This window comes from Phoca vitulina, unplaced genomic scaffold (assembly GCF_004348235.1).
Source record: "Phoca vitulina isolate PV1807 unplaced genomic scaffold, GSC_HSeal_1.0 scaffold76, whole genome shotgun sequence".
Taxonomy (NCBI): Eukaryota; Metazoa; Chordata; class Mammalia; order Carnivora; family Phocidae; genus Phoca; species Phoca vitulina.
In genome coordinates, this window is record NW_022589779.1 from 2402316 (window position 1) to 2424751 (window position 22436).

Here is a 22436-nt window from a genome sequence, read left to right on the forward strand (position 1 = left end):
TCTAGGAGGTTTATCATGTCGAAAAAGAGGGTGTCTGCTCTGCAAATAAAGTTTCAAGTCCATGCCCAACCAGACTGCTGCCATTGAGAGACTCCCTTGTAGAAATTCCAGAGCTGACATTGCACAAGATGTTAGATATCTTACCAGGTTCTGGACCATGCACATTCTTTCACTTCTCAGTTCTGCTACTAATCCATATATATCCACAAAATCGTGGTCATTTATATGTTGTGTTAGGTGGTCCAGAGCAATAAAAACTCCAGTTCTTCCAACTCCAGCACTGCAGGAAGAGTAAAATTACATGAATGTTGTTCAGCAAAAGTCTGTTCATGTTGATAGTGATGAAGAAAGTGAACTATGGTAGTAATAAATTCCAAACGGGTCCTTTTCTTATTTGGACGAACTTTTTTTTTCCAGTGTCTTTAGATTTGTATTGTTACTAAGACTGTTTAGATAGATCAAGATGATTAACATTAGCACTCTATCAAATGTTTGAGGTTTTGTTTTGTTTGTTTGTTTTTTACCAGTTGAACTTTTCCTCTTCTTTCATAATATTATAAGGGGTGTAGTTGGAGAAGTATAGAGAAGAATTTTAAAATAATTGTTGAAAATTCTTGGGGTGTCTGGGTGGCTCAGTCAGTTAAGTGTCTGTCTTTGGCTCAGGTCATCATCCCAGGGTCCTGGTTCCCTGCTCCCCAGGGAGTCTGCTTGTCCCTCTCCCTCTGCCCCTCCCCCCAGCTCATGTTCTCTCTCGCTCGCTCTCTCTCAAATAAATAAAATCTTTTTAAAAATTGTTGAGAATTCTTAACACCAGAAACTTTGTACTGAACATATTTTTGATTACTGATAGAAATGCTAAACATTAAAAACATCCACTATTTAGCCCTATAGTATTTTCTCTGTATTTATTGGCAATCTTTCATGTGTTCTTTTCACTTTCTTTTTAGATTTTTTTTTTTACTTCTTATAGATAATAAAATTGAAAAGCTATTTCCTTTTAAGAAATTAGTTTAATACCCAGGGACAGGTATGTGTTCCATAGAAACTGTGAATTGATAAACTTGACAAGATTTATGCAGAAATTCCCATTAGAAGGACAAGAATCTTGGTATTTGAATGGTTAACCTAGGAAGTAAATATAAAAAGAACAACAAAAGACATGTGGAAGGTCACTTAGTCTTACAAATGTTACTTTGAACAACATAAAAGTGCCATTTTTGTAGATAAGAAATATCTTAGCAATATCCCGTGGTTCAACCGTATAAGAAAGAATGAGCATTACAAAATAAATTCGATTTTGGCAACACATATACACATATGTTGAACAGTGTAATCTGTCATGACATCAGCCAATATACCTTGAGTGTCAGACCCTGTCCTAGGCATCTGGGGTACAGCTGTGAACAATACAAGGTCCCTGCACTTATGGAGCTTACTCTCTAGAGGACAGAGAAGGACAGTACACAACTAAGCAAACATGCATAGAATGTGCCCGGCAGTAATAAGTGCTATGAAGAAAGATAAATCAGGTTAGGGAGAAGGCATCTCTGATTATGTAATATTTGAAAAGAAACTTGCATGAGGGAGCACACAGTGTGGGTATTTGGGGGGCGATGCACTGCAGCCCGAGGGAGTGGGGGGAGAAGAGATTTGTTCTGTGTGTTTGAAGAAGAGCCAGGAGCCCAGGGTGGGGAGAGTGCAGTGGGGAGGTAAGAGGGGCAAGACATCAGAGTGTCTGATGCATGGCTGCCCTGGAATGTGAGAGGAAGAGCAGAGTCAAGGATGCCTCCAGGGTTTGGGCACCACACAGAAGGGATCTGCCCTTTACCAAGATGGGGGATGAGAAGGAGGAGTGAGTTTGGAGATTGAATCAAGTGTTCTGTTTTAGACACATCAAATTTTCAGAGTTTTGTAGTCACTCAGGTTGTCACATCGAATTGGCAGTTAAATGTATGTCTGAATTGAGGTGAGAAGTTGGAGTTAGAGATAAACATTTAGTAGACAGTTTTCAATGATACTGAAAGGGAATTATTAATATGAACATACTTTTTTCTGAACTCTTTTATCCATTTCAATCACAAAGAAGGAGATTCCCTCTCTTTTTTATTATGGATTAAAGTATAGTTGACACACAATGTGACATTAGTTTCAGGTGCACAACATAGTGATTTAATAAGTTTACACGTTATGCTGTTTACTACAGTGTAGCTACTCTCTGCTCTCTGCTCTGTTTGAGGCTACAGGGCTAATATTAGGTACTTTTCTAACAGACTTTAATATCAGTGGCAGTGTACATACAAGATACAGAGAAGCTGAAGGCAGCTACTTTCCATTAAAGGTTTGAATCATCAATGACCCAGCTTAAAAGCAATCACCGACTTTAGAAGCAAACTGTTACTCTATTTACACTATATACTAATCTGTTGAAAATGTTATGTATAGGGAGGGGGAAATGGAATTGGGAGGGTAAAAATGACACTTTTATTTTTTGTTCTATATGCTTTTTAAATCTAAGCACTATTTAGATATTTTATAATGAGCAAGCATTTATGTATTACCCTTATAATTTTAAAAAAATCCACAATATTCCCAGAAAATATATAATCGTTTAAATTACATAGTGAATTTTTTCCTCTAAATAAGAGTAAAAATTTGGATGGATTGATATTTTCTTGCATCGTTAACCACATTAATTATAGTATATACCTGTTAGAAAAATTATCAATTAATTATTGGAATTATTATAATTAATAATGTATTAATTATTAATGTGACTAAGATACTGTTACTTAAATTTTTTTATTGCAGTACAGGATACATAACATGAAATTTACCATTTTAAGCATTCTTAAGTACACAACTCAGTTGGTGTTAAGCACATTCACAATGCTGTGTAACTGTCACCACCATCCATTTCTAGAACTTCTTCATCATCCCAAACAGACGTTCTCATTAAACAACTAATAGACAATGTACCCATTAAATAATAACCACCCTTCTCTCTCTCCCTTGAGTCCCTGGCAACCACAATTCTACTTTCTGTCTCTATGAATTTACCCATTCTAGGTATCTCATGTAAGCAAAATCATAAAATGGTGTATTATTACCTACTTTTTTCTCTAATTTACAAACTAATTGTTGAAGAGACTCAGGTTGAGACTTATTTAGATTTATTATGTTAGAAAACAATCAAATCCATCTGTCCAGAAAAAACTCTGATTTCTAAACAACCTTGAGTTTTATTTCTTAGAGTGTTAAATACCAATGAAAATAAAATGGAGAAAAACTTCAATTTATAGTTATATTCTCTTAACCATGTTCAAAGAGCTAGTCAAAGGAAGACGTATGTAGCTGAAGTTTGTAAAAAATTGTTGTCATACTTGGGTTGGTCACTTAATTTGATCTTTATTATAAAGTTCATTTTCTTTTATTCTTTACAACACAAATCTAAAAATTTGCTTTTACAAAAAAAATTTAAATTATGGTAGTAGACTAATGCCAATTGTAATAATAAAGGATCAGATGTTTGTAAAATTCTTAAAATCCTACACACACACACACACACACACACACACACACCTATCAATGAAGGGCTACAATTAAAAAAAAAATTAAAGACTTTCCTCTGAGAGGTCATAATCCAGTCAAGAGTTCAGGAAGATTCCCTTACCAGTAAGATACTTTCCCTTGCTTTAAGATACCTTTACTACTCATTTTATTTTTGCCATCTAACCTCTTATAAAACTAAAATTTGTTCCATTATAACCAGTAAAACATCTGAAAACCGGAAATTGGAATGAAGCTACATTAACATCCTGCCAGAAAATAATCAACGGTATCATGATAATAAAAAGACCACACTGACTTTAAAGACCATTTCTAGTGTTTCATATAACGTTCTGAAAGTATCTTCCTTACCTGCAGTGAACAATCATGGGTGTGGTGTCATGAGCTCTGCTTGCTCGAACCAATTTTACAAAGTGAACTAGAGGGGCACTGTTTTCCGGGACCCCATGCTCAGGCCAAGCAGTAAAGTTACACTGTCGAACAGTCATGTAATCTCCATGCTAGGTAACGTGACAGATTAAAGAAGCATGATACGATTATTAAAGTACCACAATGAAGGTGTAAGGCAGCTGATGTCCTATCTTTTGAAGGTGCTCTTTTAAAAATAACTATTTACCAAACAGAAGAAACTATGTTTTTCATGATTTCCCGCAAGATAGATCTTCTATTATAGCTACAATAAAGCAAATTGCCTTCCAGTATGAATGGAAACAATAAAAAAGCTTGCAAACAGATGATACTACAGAGTGTTTATATTGCTGCAAGGGACAGTTCTAGAAATTAATTTTACTTTTAGACATTTAGAGCATTCATATTTACTATTGTGTTCCCCTCCCTTGCCTTTTTTTTACCCTTTCAATTTTCAGATCCCTGATGGTCCAATCTATTTGAACATCCTCCATTAGCTTCGTAATCACTATATCTCCAAAGACGGTAACTGGTTTGTTGTCCTCTGGCCAATACTGATGGCATCTGATCTGTATTCAGAGAAAATCACCAGTCGTAAGAACCATTATTATATTGATCTATATATCACAGTTATTGCTACTAAGTTAAAACTGCCTTATAGATGTCCAAATTATTGATGACTCACAGTATTAGCTGAAATTGTCACACATATATTAAGACAACTGTAAAATAACATCTTGTGAAAAGATTTTCCGATAACTTACCCGCCCTTTTTCAAAACACTGCGTTAGCATTACTAATGTTTTCGCTCTGGTTTCCCACACCATTCTCCAAAAATCCCCAACAGTTCCTGGTAATGGACCTTGAGTGGCAATAAATTCATTTGGACATAAGTAGCCCTAAAAGGATATAATTGCAACATTAAATCAACATTTACATATACAGTATTTTTTAGTTTTTGAGCAACAGATAAAAATATACTAGTTATAAAATATATAATAGAATGTGGAATTCACCCACAATCTCACTATCCAGAATGAAGTACCATTAATATTTTGGTGATTTCTTTCAGTATTAAAATATGTACATTCCTCCATTGAAATAATATTTATGAGTTTCTACTGTGTGCCAGGCACTGTCCTAGGGATTGGGGATTCATCACTGACAAAAGACTCTAAAATTCCCATTCTTATTTATTTTATATTCTTTATATTTATATAAATGAATATATTGATATTTACTTTATATTTTTTATTTTTATATAATAGGAGAGATAGACATTAAGTCCATTAAGTCTGTTAAATAAGCAAGTTACATAGAACTTTTAAAAGTGGTAAGTGCTATGAGAGAGGGCTTTAGAAAATAGGATGTTCAGAAAAGAGCCACTGGTGATATCTTAGGAAAGACTTGAAGAAGTAAGGGAGTAAGCTCTGCAGGATTTGGGGGCAAGTGTTCCTGGTAGAAAGTCAAGTGTAACAACATTAAAGGAAAAATGTGTCCAGAATTTTCTATGAACACCAAATGGCTAGAGTGGAGTAAACGAGGAGGGGACAGTTATAGAAGATGACATAAGAATGAACAGAGGAGGGAGGGTAAGGGTGCTTTAGGTCCTAAGAGGTAATTACAAGATTTTGGTTTTTACTTGGGATGATCTAGAAACCTGTTGAAAGGTTTTGAACATATAGAGTGTATGGTTTAACAGTTTTACTCTGATTTCTATAAGAAGACCAGCCTTTTAACCAGGGTTAAAAGGTGAAAGGAGGAGAATAGCTAGAAGATTTTTGCAATGATCCAACCAAGGGGGTAGTTTGGGTGATAACAGGGGGATGGTGAGAAGTGACAGGATCTGGATATATTTTGAAGACAGAGTCAATAGAATTTGTTGATGGATTGGATATTGGGTATAAGAATCAGTAAAAATTTCAAAGGAAGATTGGGAAGACTTTGGGATATGCAGGTTTGAAGGGAAAATTAGGAATTCATTATGGACCTATTAAACTTGAAATCCTTGTTAGATATTCAAGTGGGAATATCGTGAATGCAATTGGGTATATGAGTTTGGAATTCAGGAACAAATCCAAACTGGAAACATAAATTTGAAAGTAATCATCACACAGATCTCAGTTAAAACACAAGAATGGATGAAATTATCAAGGAAATTAATTTGGAAAGAAACAGTAAATTCAAGGATTGGGCTCTAGATAATTCAAGTGTTTGGTCGTGGAGGAGAAAACAGAAAACCAATGGCACTGAGATGAAAGAGTCAAAGCTGTAGATGGAAAGCTGAGAGAATGATGTCCTGGAGGCAAAATGAAGAAAGTGTTTCAAGGATGAAGACAATTAACAGGAATCAATTTATAAAATGTTTCTCCTGGTCATCTGCATTTCCCTTTCTCAGGGACTAAATGTCCTTTGGTACTATAATATTCATCAATGTAGGAACAATTCTGATATTTCTGATGCTATTACAGCTCATTTGTATCATGGCCTTTAATCTTTAATTTTTTTTTTTTAATTTAAAGATTTTATTTATTTATTTGACAGAGAGAGACACAGCAAGAGAGGAAACACAAGCAGGGGGAGTGGGAAAGGGAGAAGCAGGCTTCCGGCCAAGCAGGGAGGCCAATGCAGGGCTCGATCCCAGGACCCTGGGGCCATGACCTGAGCCGAAAGCAGAAGCTTAACGACTGAGCCACCCAGGCACCCCTAATCTTTAATTTTTAATTATGGTAAAAATCTCTCAGGTTAAAGTAATTTCAGGCATCTCAAGTAGAGATAATTATGAGGGTTTGGTGTCTTTCTCTTGTCTCATTTACATAATGTTTTTATTGTTAATTCTCTTGAAAACCTTTCTAAACTCATTTGTAAAGTTAGTGGCTGTTTACAAGGATGCAGTATCTCTTTCTCTCCCTACCTCTCTCCCACAGTCCATCCATCATCAAAATGTTCCAAGCTCCCTGTGAGTCCTAGTTACGGGAGCACAATTCACAAGGACAGCCAAAGGCAGAGAGATAAAGATGTATTAATCTAGTTGCAGACCCTGGCCTGGAGTTTCCCAATCTTAAAGGAGATCTCACAGATGTACTTAAAGTATATCACTTTTCCCTTTTCCTTTCCCCAGACTTGAGTTCTTTGGCTTTTCTATCTGAAGACTAGTTATTTTGTTTTCTTCCCTACCTCCCATTATAGTTGTCCTTCCTTCTTCCTCTAGCACCCTGAGATGTTCCATTTGTAGATGGCCTCTCTCTTTTGCTCCTGGAACAAGTGTTCATGAACTTTCAGATGGAGGTGCCATGGAACAAAACTGGGAAGGCAGAGGGAATTGATGCATCAGACTTTTCTTTCTGAGAAGCCTTCACTCTTCTGAGGGAAGACTGCCTGAATTTGGGGATGGCGAAGTGAGGGCCACTATGGTATCATGGCTTTCCTATTCCCATCTGTTCCTGGCATTCCAATCCAAGGAGATTTACCCAAGAGCTAAGAGCAACACTATACTTCCATTCCAAATCTGAAATCTGCCTTAACGTAGAGTGCTTTCCATCTGGGCCTGCTTAGCATGCAGCTCAGTAATGATTATGCATATCATTACATACGGGTCATAGTGACTCTGTTGTAAGATTTATTGTATTACAACATCACTTGATTATAGCAGGCTATATATATTCAGAATTCTTAGTTTATTGCTCATCCTGCATTATCATCTTCTTATGGCTGTTTCCTGACAACCTATAATATTTAGAGGGAGCACTGGGTGTTCATGAATATTCCTTTGTTTATGTAAATCTGTGGTTTAGTTACACCTACTAAAACTGTCAGTTTCCTTTATAATCATATTCATACCCTATACTGTCACCCTATATCTGATTGAACATTAGAGAATGTGAGTTGTTATTTTGTACCTACTTATTAGTGAATAAAAATGGTACAAATCAATAGATCACTTATACAACCATTTGCCCTTGCCCTGTTCTATAGTATCACAAAACATATGATCATTAGCACATTGATTAAATTTAAATGCATATATGCATCATTCTGTAAATCAAAGTAAAACTTCAACATGCTACAGAGTTTAGGCTGCAATGAAAATTAGTAAGCACAAGATTTCACCAAAATCGCTAGAGAAGAATTACATTTTCAAGGGAATCAATCATTTGATAAGTGACTAAAACATGTCACCACAATAGAAAATGTGTGTGGTTTTTCAAAATGGATTTAAAGTTCTTGCATAAAAATAGGCTGGAATTCAAAGGATGCTTTAACTTCTCCAAACCCTCCCTCATTTCCCCTATTAAGAAATCTTAAATTCTCCCTTGACGTACCCCTTTCACAGTAAGACCCACTATATGATTGCAATTTTGGAGTCATTATCAACCAATATAGAATTTAGAAAGGAATGTTCCCCCTTAACAGGGGTCTCAAGGAAATGGGACACAGAACAAGTTACATTAATGGGGAAAGGATGGAGCATCACAGAAGCAGAGTCCCAGTGGAACCAAAGGGCAGGCCTGGGAGTAATGACCTACGAATAAGAAAAGAATATAAGACTGTGGACACTAGAGGAAACCCTCAAGTGTCTATAGGGTCACCATGATAAGGATGGCTAACTTTGCTATATGTTAGAATTGAAGCCAGTGGGTGAAAATATAAGGGAGCATATCTTGTTTTTAAGAAAACAATTGTATATTGGAGTTATTCAGAGATAGAATCATCTGCCTCAGGAGGAAGTAGGTGAAACAATGCCAAGAGAGGCTAACATCTAATTATCAGGATTTTTTCAGAAACAGTTTCGAGGTGAATGGTTGAATTTAATGACTGCAAGGGCAAGGGCAATTCCATGTGTCAACCTCAGTGCAGATTGTGGATGCATTTCAAGTTTCTATGTACCTGTGATAGTGATGAGCATTGAGAGGGTAAGAGAGCCATATGGAAGGAGAGGGAGAGAGAGAAATCCCTAAAACACTTTGGTTTCATTCGATTTTTAATCTAATGCAACAAGCATTTATTATCTATAATGTGCCAGATAGTACATTAGGCATGTCACAATTCATCCCGCGTTGGTTCATTTACGGTTTTTGAGCAGCTACAATGGAGTGCACATTCTACAGGTAACTGAGGATCAAAGAAGAACATGACATCATAGTCTCCTTCAAGGACTGAAAATCTAGATGGCAGGAAGAGAATAAAATTTTTATATTGTATGGACATAACTATTTGTCTTTTTCTTTGTAAGAGAGATTGACAGACATCGTCCTTGTGTACAAAGAATGTATATAGTGGAAAGGCCTAGGGATTTGAAGCTTGAAGTTATATATCTTTCATTTATTAGTGAAATGATTGTTGGTAAATTGTAATCTCTATTAGGAGCCCCCATTTCCCCATCTATAAAATGGAGGTACCTAGTGTTGTTGTAAGGAATTGGCACATAAAATCCATAGAGTTTATAACAAATTTCTGATTTAAAATATTTGGAAGAGTAATATAATTGAAGTATTTATGTTTATAAGAATATAAAACATAAAAATATAGCAACTTACAGAAACATAGCTGGCATTAATATAATCCGATCCTGGAATACTAGCATCAGCTATCAGCTTCACTCTATTATTATTATCTAGAGGAAAATATAAGACAGTAATGCTAATTCATTATTTAAATTGCTACTGCTTGATTTTACTATAAAAGTAATACAAAGAAATTCATGATGTAATATCGAACATAACAGATGATCGTAAAATTAAAGTAGAAGTTCCCATATTTCCACTACCCAGAGACAATGACTATTAATATGTTCTTGTATATATTTCTAGAATCTTCTATACAATTTCATAAAAATTAACCACAAATGGAGTGATATACGTTCTTTTCTGCAATATTTTTCATTTACCTGTATCTTTCCATATATAATCATAACAAAAATGTCTAGTTCATTATTTTAAACAGCCATATAGTATTTCGTTGTTTGAATAAAACATACTAATTTAACTCTTATGATGATTTCAATTCACCTCATTTTGTTATTGTGAAATGATAAATAAATATAACTAAACTTTTTGCATATATGTTGTAGTGTATTTGTAGAATACATTACCAGCAGTAAAATTCCCAAATCCTGTCATGCATTTCAAATTTTGAAAGTTATTGCCAAATTGTTCTCTAATTATATCAATTCATACTCTGAACAAAAGTGTTTGAAAGTGTTTGAACAATTGTTCCCTCTTACTTTCACAACCACAAGCTATTGTTAAACATTTTAGTTCATGATATTTCGATAGATACAAATTGATGTCTCATAATATTTATTTCCTTAAATATGAAAGCAATTCAACTGAGCTTCTTTGCTTGTGTATTGGCCTTTTTATTTTTTTTTATTTTTTATTTTTGTAGTTTTTAATATTATTATATTATGTTAGTCACCATACAATACATCATTAGTTTTTGATGTAGTGATCCACGATCCATTGTTTTCGTATAACATCCAGTGCTCCGTGCAGTACGTGCCCTCCTTAATACCCATCACTGGGCTAACCAATCCCCCCTCCCCCCTCCCCTCTAGAACCCTGTTTGTTTCTCAGGTCCATAGTCTCTCATGGTTCATCTCTCCCTCCAATTCCCCTCCCCATTTTTCCCTTCCTTCTCCTAATGTCCTCCATGTTATTCCTTATGTTCCACAAATAAGTGAAACAATATGGTAATTGACTTTCTCTGCTTGACTTATTTCGCTTAGCATAATCTCCTCCAGTCCCATCCATGTTGATGTAAAAGTTGGGTATTCATCTTTTCTGATGGCTGAGTAATATTCCATTGTATATATGGACGACATCTTCTTTATCCATTTGTCTGTTGAAGGGCATCTCGGCTCTTTCCACAGTTTGGCTATTGCGGACATTGCTGCTATGAACATTGGGTGCATATGGCCCTTCTTTTCACTACATCTGTGTCTTTGGGGTAAATACCCAGTAGTGCAATTGCTGGGTCATAGGGTAGCTCTATTTTTAAATTTTTGAGGAACCTCCACACTGTTTTCCAAAGTGGCTGTACCAACTTGCATTCCCACCAACAGTGTAAGAGGGTTCCCCTTTCTCCACAACCTCTCCAACATTTGTTGTTTCTTTCCCTGTCCATTTTGGCCATTCTAACTGGTGTAAGGTGGTATCTCAGTGTGGTTTTGATTTGGATTTCCCTGATGGCTAATGATGATGAACATTTTTTCATGTGTCTGTTAGCCATTTGTATGTCTTCTTCAGAGAAGTGTCTGTTCATCTCTTCTGCCCACTTTTTGACTTGATTATTTGTTTTTTGGGTGTTGAGTTTGAGAAGTTCTTCATAGATTTTGGATACCAGCCCTTTATCTGTAGTGTCATTTGCAAATATCTTCTCCCATTCTGTGGGTTGCCTCTTTGTTTTGTTGACTGTTTCCTTTGCTGTGCAGAAGCTTTTTATCTTGATGAAGTCCCAAAAGTTCATTTTTGCTTTTGTTTCACTAGCTTTTGGAGATGTATCTTGAAAGAAGTTGCTGTGGCCGATGTCAAAGAGGTTACTGCCTATGTTCTCCTCTAGGATTTTGATGGATTCCTGTCTCACATTGAGGTCTTTCATCCACTTTGAGTTTATCTTTGTGAGTGGTGTTAGAGAATGGTCGAGTTTCATTCTTCTGCATGTGGCTGTCCAATTTTCCCAGCACCATTTATTGAAGAGACTTTTTTCCATTGCATGTTTTTTCCTACTTTGTCAAAGATTATTTGACCATAGAGTTGAGGGTCCATATCTGGGTTCTCTATTCTGTTCCATTGGTCTGTATGTCTGTTTTTGTGCCAGTACCATGCTGTCTTGGTGATCACTGATTTGTAATATAGCTTGAAATCGGGCAACGTGATGCCCCCAGCTTTGTTTTTCTTTTTCAACATCTCCTTGGTGAATCGGGGTCTTTTCTGATTCCATACAAATTTTAGGATGTTTGTTCCAGCACTTTGAAAAATGTCATTGGAATTTTGATCGGGATGGCATTGAAGGTATAGATTGCTCTGGGTAGCATAGACATTTTAACAATGTTTATTCTTCCGATCCATGAGCATGGAATATTTTTCCATCTTTTTGTGTCTTCTTCAATTTCTTGCATGAGTGTTTTGTAGTTCTTAGAGTATAGATCCTTCACCTCTTTGGTTAGGTTTATTCCGAAGGTATCTTATGGTTTTTGGTGCTATTGTAAATGGAATCGTTTCTTTAATTTCTCTTTCTACAGTTGCGTTGTTAGTGTATAAGAAAGCAACTGATTTCTGTGCATTGATTTTGTATCCTGCCACATTACTGGATTGCTGGATGAGTTCTAGTAATTTGGGGGTGGAGTCTTTTGGGTTTTCCACATAAAGTATCATGTCGTCTGCGAAAAGAGAGAGTTTGACTTCTTCTTTGCCAATTTGAATACCTTTTATTTCTTTTTGTTGTCTGGTTGCTGTTGCTAGGACTTCTAGTACTATGTGGAACAACAGTGGTGAGAGTGGGCACCCTTGACGTGTTCCTGATCTTAAGGGAAAGGCTCTCAGCTTTTCCCCATTGAGGATGATATTCACTGTGGGTTTTTCATAGATGGATTTTATGAGCTTGAGGAATGTTCCCTCTATCCCTATACTCTGGAGAGTTTTAATCAGGAAAGGATGCTGTATTTTGTCAAATGCTTTTTCTGCATCAATTGAGAGGACCATATGGTTCTTCTCCCTCCTCTTATTAATGTGTTCTATCACATTGATTGATTTGCGAATGTTGAACCACCCTTGCATCCTGGGGATAAATCCCACTTGGTCGTGGTGGATGATCCTTTTAATGTATTGTTGGATCCTATTAGCTAGGATTTTGTTGAGGATTTTGGAATCCATATTCATCAGGGATATCAGTCTGAAATTCTCCTTTTTGATGGGGTCTTTGCCTGGTTTGGGGATTAAGGTAATGCTGGCCTCATAGAATGAGTTTGGAAGTTTTCCTTCTGTTTCTATTTTTTGAAACAGCTTCAGTAGAATAGGTATTATTTCTTCTTTGAATGTTTGGTAGAATTCCCCAGGGAATCCATCAGGCCCTGGACTCTTGTTTTTTGGGAGGTTTTTGATCACTGCTTCAATCTCGTTACTGGTTATTGGCCTATTCAGGTTGTCAATTTCTTCCTGTTTCAGTCTTGGCAGCTTATAGGTTTCCAGGAAGGCCTCCATTTCATCCAGATTGCTCAGTTTATTGGCATATAGTTGTTGATAATAATTTCTAATAATTGTTTCTATTTCCTTGGTGTTAGTCATGATCTCTCCCCTTTCATTCATAATTTTATTAATTTGGGTCCTTTCTCTTCTTTTGGATAAGTCTGGCCAGTGGTTTATCAATCTTATTAATTCTTTCAAAGAACCAACTTCTAGTTTCGTTGATCTGATCTACTGTGTTTCTGGTTTCTAATTCATTGATTTCTGCTCTAATTTTAATTATTTCTCTTCTAATGCGTGGCTTAGGCGTCGTTTGTTGCTTTTTCTCTAGTTCTTTAAAGTGTAGAGTTAGTTGGTGAATTCGGGACTTTTCTATTTTTTTTGAGTGAGGCTTGGATGGCTATGTATTTCCCCCTTTGGACCGCCTTTGCAGTATCCCATAGGTTTTGGACCAATGTGTTTTCGTTCTCATTGATTTCCATGAATTGTTTAAGTTCTTCTTTGATTTCTTGGTTGACCCAAACATTCTTGAGCAGAGTGGTCTTTAGCTTCCAAGTGTTTGAATTTCTGCCAAATTTTTTCTCGTGATTGAGTTCCAGTTTTAGAGCATTGTGGTCTGAGAATATGCAGGGAATAATCTCAATCTTTTGGTATTGGTTGAGACCTGATTTGTGACCCAGTATATGGTCTATTCTGGAGAAAGTTCCATGTGCGCTCGAGAACAGTGAGTATTCTGTTGTTTTAGGGTGGAATGTTCTGTAAATATCTATGAGGTCCATCTGGTCCAATGTATCATTCAAAGCTCTTGTTTCCTGGTTGATTTTCTGCTTAGATGATCTGTCCATTGCTGAGAGTGGAGTATTGAGGTCTCCTACAATTAACGTATTGTTATCAATATGACTCTTTATTTTGGTTAACAGTTGGCTTATGTATATGGCTGCTCCCATGTTGGGGGCATAGATATTTACAATTGTTAGATCTTCTTGTTGGATAGACCCTTTAAGAATGATATAGTGTCCTTCTGTGTCTCTTATTACAGACTTTAGTTTAAAATCTAATTTGTCCAATATAAGAATTGCTACCCCAGCTTTCTTTTGAGGTCCGCTGGCATGGAAGATGGATCTCCATCCCTTCACTTTCAGTCTGGATGTATCTTTAGGTTCAAAATGAGTCTCTTCTAGACAGCATATGGATGGGTCCTGTCTTTTTATCCAATCTGCAATCCTGTGCCATTTTATGGGAGCATTTAGGCCATTCACGTTGAGAGTGATTATTGAAAGATATGAATTAATTGTCATCATGTTGCCTGTGAAGACGTTTTTATAGATTGTCCCTGTAAATTTCTGTTGTAGATCACTCTTGGGGACTTTCTCCTTTTATAGAACACCCTTAATATTTCTTGCAGGGCCGGCTTAGTGGTCACATATTCTTTCAACTTCTGCGGGTCGTGGAAGCTCTGCATCTCTCCATCCATTCTAAATGAAAGCCTTGCCGGATAAAGTATTCTTGGCTGCATGTTCTCATTTAGTACTCTGAATATGTCTTGCCAGGCCTTTCTGGCTTGCCAGGTCTCTGTGGATAGGTCTGACGTTATTCTGATGTTCCTCCCTCTGTACGTAAGGAATCTCTTCCCCCTAACTGCCCTTAAGATGGTTTCCTTGGTTCTAAGATTTGCAAGTTTTACTATTACATGCTGGGGTGTTGGCCTGTTTTCCTTGATCTTAGGAGGGGTCCTCTCTGCCTCTAGGACTCGAATGTTTGTTTCATTCCCCAGATTAGGGAAGTTCTCAGCTACAATTTGCTCAAATACATCTTCTAGCCCTCTCTCTCTCTCCACTCCCTCCGGGATTCCAATTATTCTGACATTGGAACGCCTCATGGTGTCACTTATTTCTCTGATTCTATTTTCATGGATTCTGAGTTGTTTTTCCCTGGCCTCCTCTTTTCCCTTTTTATCTATTATACTGTCTTCCAGGTCGCTTATTCTCTCTTCTGTCTCAGTTACCCTAGCTGTTAGATTATCTAGATTGGATTGGATCTCATTGATAGCATTTTTAAGTTCTGCCAATTCACCTTTTATTTCTGCCCTTAGAGACTCTATGTTGCCATTAATTGATTTCTCCATTCTAGCCATTGTCTTCACAATTGCTAGCCTGAATTCCATCTCTGACATCTTGGTTATGTCTGCATCCATTTGTAAATCTGCAGCGTAAGTCATAATCTCTGAGTCTTTTCTGTTTTGGGGGCTCCTCCTCCTAGTCATTCTGTTGATGGGTGTTTGAGGGAATGTATAGAGTCCAAATTATTGACCAGAACCCAAGCAAGATGCACCTATTTTCTTGGGACCTTAGGGTTGCTGGCCTCTTGTTTTCCCAGCCTGTCTTCTGCGGGAGGGGCCTGCCGCGCTGTTACTCAGGCAACCCTGTTTGGGTGGAGTTGCCCTGCGCCCCTGTGGCGGGGGATGGGCTCAGTGGGAATCAGTCTTTGGGGCTTTGGTTCTCTGGTGCCTTTCCCTGACGGCTTTCCGCGTCTCTTCCATGAGTCAGAGCAGAAGAGACCATTTCCAACCCTCTGCCTCAGAGCAGAGAGACCTCAGTCTGTTCTTCAGTGAGCTCTCCAGGCCACACCGTCTCCATTTCTGTCCGTGCTGCTATAAACTGCAGCGGCCTGGGTTGTGCGCCCCTCCACAGCGCTCCCAGTCCTGCCTCCAGGTCGGAGCATGTCTCTGCCCTTTGTGCTTCTAAAACTGCCAGCCGCTCCCAATTCGTGCACGCACAACTCCGCCGCTTGGGGTTTCCACCCCCAGGGGTTGCAGTTCACTGGCACGACCCTGGCGCACCAGGTTTCCGACTCAGAGGCTGCAGTTCGCGAGCGCGCGACCGGAGCTCCGGTTTCTGTCGGGGGAGGGGGCGCTGCAGTTCGCGTGCGCGCGACCCCGCCGGTCTGGTTTTCCACCCCGGGGGCTGCCCTAAAGTTCTTTCCCGACGCTACCGGTCTGTGAGTCTGTGCCCCATCCGCAGCGCGCGAGGCTGTCACTCACCGGCGGTGTAGGATCCCCACAGCCAGGCACCCTCCCGCCGCCGTTTATCCTCCGATATCTGCTCGCAGGATCAGGGCTCTCCGCTTCCTACCTCAAAACCAACTGCCTGCGATATTCTGTTTGTAGAGATCCAGATCTTCTTACATCTCAGGCTGGTTTCGTGGGTGCTCAGAGTGGTCTGGTAGATATCCAGCTCAATTCCGGGGACCAGTTGAAATAGGGTCCCCTACTCCTCCGCCATCTTTCTCCTCCTCCCTGGCCTTTTTCATCGGGGCGCCTGGGTGGCTCAGTCAGTTAAGCGTCTGCCTTCAGCTCAGGTCATGATCCCAGGGTCCTGGGATCGAGCCCCACATTGGGCTCCCTGCTCAGTGGGGAGCCTGCTTCTCCCTCTCCCACTCCCCCTGCTTGTGTTCCCTCTCTCGCTATGTCTTTCTCTGTCAAATAAATAAAATCTTTAAAATAAATAAATAAATAAATAAATAACCTTTTCATTAATGGCCACTTCATATTATACTATTTCTCTATTTTTAAAAAATATTTTATACAAAAAATATATCATGTTACATATTCAATACATACTTACATGTATTGAAATTTTCTTGTCATTTTTTGACCCTATCCATCAATGTAGCTAGCTATCCTGCCATACATAAAATGTACATTTTTTTAATAATCAAAATTCGAAGTATTTTTCTTCATGGCATCATGATGGTTTCTTGTGTCATTCACACAAAGGTGTCTGTCACACCAATATTTTCATTTTTACAAATCTTCCATTCATATTTTCTTCTAGAACTTTTAATGGTTTTTCTGCTTTTGTTTCAACTATTTCAATCTTTGATCCATTGGGATTTATTATTATTTTTTATGGAACTAGGTAAAATCTATATTTTATTGTTTGTTTCTTTGTTGCCTTTCGGAACAACGAAGTCCCAGTTTGTTAACATTTCAAAATGTTCAAATAATAATATTCAAAATAGCACTCTTACTATACACTAGATTTCTGTGTGCATTTCTAGGCCTATTTCTGGACTATTTATTCATTTCCATTAATGTATCTGCCCACTCTTTCTTTAATACCAAACTTTTAATTATTATTCTTTTTTTCTTTTAAGATTTTATTTATTTATTTGACAGAGAGAGAGAAAGCGAGGGAGGGAATACAAGCAGGGGGAGTGGGAGAGGGAGAAGCAGGCTTCCTGCTCCTAAGGGAGCCAGATGCAGGGCTGGATCCCAGGACCCCAGGATCATGGCCTGACCCGAAGGCAGATGCTTAACGACTGAGCTACTCAGGTGCCCCTAATTATTATTCTTTAGACTATTTTAAGATCTGGTAAAACTAGATGCCCCTAACCATTATTTTTCTTCAAAAAAGGGGTTCAAATTATTTTTTTCCTGAGGATTTTTACCCAGTTGGTATTATGATGGGTATTTCAATTGGAATGTCCAGTGCTAATTTTAGCTAGGCATGGAAATGATATAAAATACCTATTACTGCATAATTATTTTGAAGTTGTTTTTTTTTTTTTTAAATCTCATTGGGAAGGCACTCCGTAGTGGAGGAAAATGGGTAAATGGGTTTGGGTTTGAATTCCAGATGATCTATTTACCATATGAATGGCCTTAGGTGAATTCCTTAACTTCTCTGCTCCTTCATTACCTCACCTATAATATATAGTTATAATATTTATTTTGTAGAATCCTCTTGAGGAAAACTTACATGAAAGCTTATGGGACTTATAAAGCTGAATAGGACTTGATTCTAGAGGGGAGGCAGGTGGGGAGATGGGTTAGCCTGGCGATGGGTATTAAAGAGGGCATGTATTGAATGGAGCACTGGGTGTTATACGCAAACAATGAATCATGGAACACTACATCAAAAACTAATGATGTAATGTATGGTGATTAACATAACATAATAAAATAAAATTAAAAAACAACAACAACTTAAGCACATGTTACCTGTTAAATGACTTTGCTGTATTGTTAGTGATTCAAATGACCAGCCTGATATGTTTAGAGATGGGGAATGTTTAAGCAAATTTATGCAAATGACTTATGTCCCAAAGTCTTGAATTTGGTATGATCTAACTACTTTAATGACATTGTGGCTAGTCCTCTAATTTAGGAAGGGAAGCCATTAGGTTTCTGTTCATGCGATATGCCTGCTTATAATTATCTGAGTCAACAGCAAGCTAAAACTTTTCTTCGTGGTGTTGGAACATTTCTGAAGGTCATAGTGTCCTGTCAAAGGGAGATTTGGAAATCTCTTCTGCAAGCATTTGCTGCTAATTCTAGTATCTTAAAGCCCTGTAAGCTAATATCTTCTAAAATGCACTGTGATATTTGAAATCCTACTTCCTACATTACTCAGGGGAAACAATGCACTTCACTAAGCTGTCTCAAGCTAAAATTCAGAGTCTATTAAAATGAATTCATTCTCTACGGGAGAAAAAAAGGTTTCTTCAGCTTAACGGCTTCTCTGCAAGCACAGCGGGAGAATATATTTAGTTTAAACATCTCATTTGCTTGTACTGTGTGTGTGTGTGGCTGGGGTGCACTTGCCCACAGAGGTGGCTGTGAGTTTACAGCTTGCCTTCTCACTCAGGTTAGGGAAGTGGGCTTGCTATGTCCAGACTATAGACCCTAAGGGCCTGTTATTAAATCTATTCACCCATTGATTACTAACAATCATAAGAATGAACACTGAGAGCTTTCCATGTACTGTACTGGGCAGAGTGATTTACATAATTATTTCATCTAATCCTCACAATAACCTTATGAGGTGGGCACCACTGAATAATATGTCCAGTCACTAAGGCAGTGAATAGGTACACAGGATTGTAGCCCAGGAAGTTTGATCAGCGCCCACACATTCCTAGCATTTTTACTATACAGCCGGCAGTACATTAGTTAAATTAATAAATTATTCTAATCACATTCTTGAAAAATAGAGAAATCTACCTAACAAAATTATTTCTTATAGGACCCCCAACTCTCTAAGAGTATAGTTAAGAAAAAGGTTTCCCTACAAATCCATTAAAGGATATTGAACATAGATGTAATATATTATTTGAAAAATTTCCATAAGTTTTCTGTACTGAAATCAAGAAGAAAGCAGAAAACAATTGGACATTATCCATTTGACTCTAGCAAAGGTGAAAAATGCATGAATGCCAATTATAATATCCCAAACATCCTTGATTTACAACATAGTTCCATCATCAACAATTATTTTTTGTCTTAGCCTCAGATTTGAAGAAACTGGGCAATCAGACTTTTCAGCTCTTCTTGTTGTTTTAAGGTTATTTTCATTGACCACTCTTATTCTCTTCCTATCCTATAAGTAATAAGCTATGTGGTCTGACTTTTCTTATAGCCATGATGTGAACCCAGATAATAATGCACTGGGATCTTAATTAAAAAAAGACTGAAATGTCACATTTAAAAAATATCTTGCTGGGGCGCCTGGGTGGCTCAGTCAGTTGGGTGTCTGACTCTTGATTTTGGCTCAGGTCATGGTTACAGGGTCGTGAGATTGAGCCCCGTGTCGTCAGGCTCTGCACTCAGCAGGGAGTCTGCTGGAGATTTTCTCCCTTCCTCTCTCCCTGCCCCTCTTCCTGCTTGCTCTCTCTCTCTCTTTAAATCTTAAAAAGAATATCTTACTAACGTCTCAAATTTTTATGTATTTTAAATTAGATACTCTTTGGTCTTTGGAAATAAGTTAGCCATATTTGGTTTGCTTATCTTATATATACTGATATATTATAAATTATTTCAGCCAAATATATGATTGTAAATAAATATTAAATATTCCATAGTAACTGTCTTTTTTTAAAAAGATTATTTATTTATTTTTGAGAGAGAGAGATACAGAGACAGAGAGAGAGAGTACGAGTTCAAGAGCGGGGGAGGGGCAGAGAGAGAAGCAGACTTCCCAATGAGCAAGGAGCCTGATTCAGAGCAAGATCCCAGGACCCTGAGATCATGACCTGAGCTGAAGGCAGACGCTTAGCCGACTGAGCCACCCAGGCGCCCAGTAACTGTCTTTCAATCAGGTAACAGTGTTTATTTTCACAGAAGAGCACTGAATAAGCATGAAGCAGACAGTACCGAAGAAATTTAGGTAGAGACAAATATAAAGACATGAGAATTTCCATATCTCTTAAACTTATGATACATCCAACCCAGGTTAACTCTCTGACAAGGAAAACAAAAGGACCTATTGAGAAACTTCATGCCATAGAAACTTAGAGACTCAATACTAACATTCCTTACTTCTTTCAATAGTGTCTGATTTGTCAACTTGCTCCTGAAGTCATTTACTTATGATTTGCTTTGTTCCAGAAGGGATTTTGGGTGATAAAAACTATTTGCATTTTCATCCTATCTTAATTCTTGGGAATTAGCAGATTCACTACATTACTACTTCCTATATCATATTTCCCTAAATTTGTTTACTTCATGTCTCAGTTATCCTTGAGTTCTAGAATATCAGAATTTGGCCCATGTCCTCCTATCCACATCCTTTATGATTTTACACTCTGCAATTTTATCCTTCTTCAAATCTGTGTCTTTCTAGGCAGAAAAGTTCAATTCTTAAGTAAGGAATTTTCCCAATATAGTTTTGAAAACGCATAGAACATAGAAAAATGTATATTTATTAAAAATACTTTAAAATTAGGAGTATTTTAAAATTCTAGATTTTGAAACAATATTAATAATATTTCAGAATATCACAAATAGCACTTTCTTATCTCATAAAGTGTATGGAATCAGAATATAGATAGGAGGCACATCTGTTCAAAAAATGTAATATCAAATATATAGCTATTATGAACGGAAGAATGTTCTATTTTTCCTTTCACATCACTGCTAATTCTTTTTTTTTTTAAGATTTTATTTATTTATTTGACAGAGAGATAGACAGCAGAAGTAGGCAGAGGGAGAGGGAGAAGCAGGCTCTCCACTGAGCAGGGAGCCGGACGTGGGGCTCGATTCCGGGACCCCAGGATCATGACCTGAGCCGAAGGCAGCCGCTTAACCGACTGAGCCACCCAGGCACCCCGATCACTGCTAATTCTTAAAGCGATAATAGTTTCTTTTCTTATTGATTGAAAAATGAAGTTTTGTTTACTATGATGAGGCACCACCCTGCCTCCTTTGTAAAACCACCCTGGTAAGCACACATTTACTTTGATCTTCAATGAATATTTTGCAATGCATCTTTTATGTTCCATAAGAAAGCACAGCCCTGATTTTAAGGGAAATGAATGCACAAAGTTACATGTTTCTCTTTTCATTTGAGAACCAGATCTGTAGGAAGATGTTAGAGAGGTTCGTTACCTGGGTTAAATTACAAAGCTAAGAAACTATTAGGTCTACAGTTTCTTGCACCTGCATAAGTGAACCTTGTATGAACAAGCTGAAAATCATGTACATTAACTTTAATACATATTAACAAAGCAAAAGAGATACAATTTGAAAATAACTGCTAATAAAATGCATTATTGTAATTCAATTAATATTAATAGGTTTAAGAAATAAAAAGGCTAAGATGCATTTGGTGCTCATTTTAAAACATTTTGCAGGTAGAAACCAGGGGCAGTAAGGGCACATACATGGTTTTATGTTTGGAAAGCGGTTTTTTGCTCTGTTCCAAGGCAGATCAGCATCAGTTGAAGAAAGATCCTGAAGAAATTTTGGTAGTTCCTGTGGAATGAAGTCATTGCAGTTTAGATTTATTTCAGAGGTAAACAAGAAATTCTACTTAGGAAAAAACTATTCTTTATTCTAAACCCTTTTATTTTTAAATTGAAAACACCTCTCATAACTGCAGAAACAAGGTCAAATTAACAGCAATGAACTTATGTAAACGTTTACTGAAAATATCCTGAAAAAATTGGTCAGTTGGTCTCTTGCTTTCTCTGGGATAACTTCTTTGTACTTTTAGAAGCTCTAAGATGTGGCAACCATGTTACTAATAACCCTTTTCCATACTTTACTAATGGTTTCATCAGGAACACACTGAGTATTATTTAATATTTTAATGTCTACTTAGTAGGGGAAGGGAGTTCAGTGATTTATTTTTTGTTTTTTCTCCTCAGGCAGTGTGATTTCATGCCTATTAATTGGTACAACATTGGTCAGTTTAAGAAGATGCCAAAGGTCAATTCCTGTTCTCAGTAGGCATTGTTAAATCGATACTGGAATGCAAAGGTGTGATTAAGAATTATCAG

At 37.4% G+C, this 22436-nt stretch overlaps 1 protein-coding gene across 1 annotated transcript in view; it reads right to left on the minus strand.

Annotated features, from left to right (window-relative positions):
• Positions 1-22436, minus strand: part of PTPRQ (protein tyrosine phosphatase receptor type Q) — a 197929-nt gene that overhangs the window by 5297 nt on the left and 170196 nt on the right. Inside the window, exons 38-43 of the mRNA XM_032393715.1 lie at positions 21819-21909; positions 9513-9589; positions 4740-4874; positions 4419-4544; positions 3919-4067; positions 145-280 (exon numbers count right to left, since the gene is read on the minus strand). Coding sequence (XP_032249606.1) covers positions 145-280; positions 3919-4067; positions 4419-4544; positions 4740-4874; positions 9513-9589; positions 21819-21909 — 714 coding nt within the window. The remainder of the gene's footprint in view (positions 1-144; positions 281-3918; positions 4068-4418; positions 4545-4739; positions 4875-9512; positions 9590-21818; positions 21910-22436) is intronic.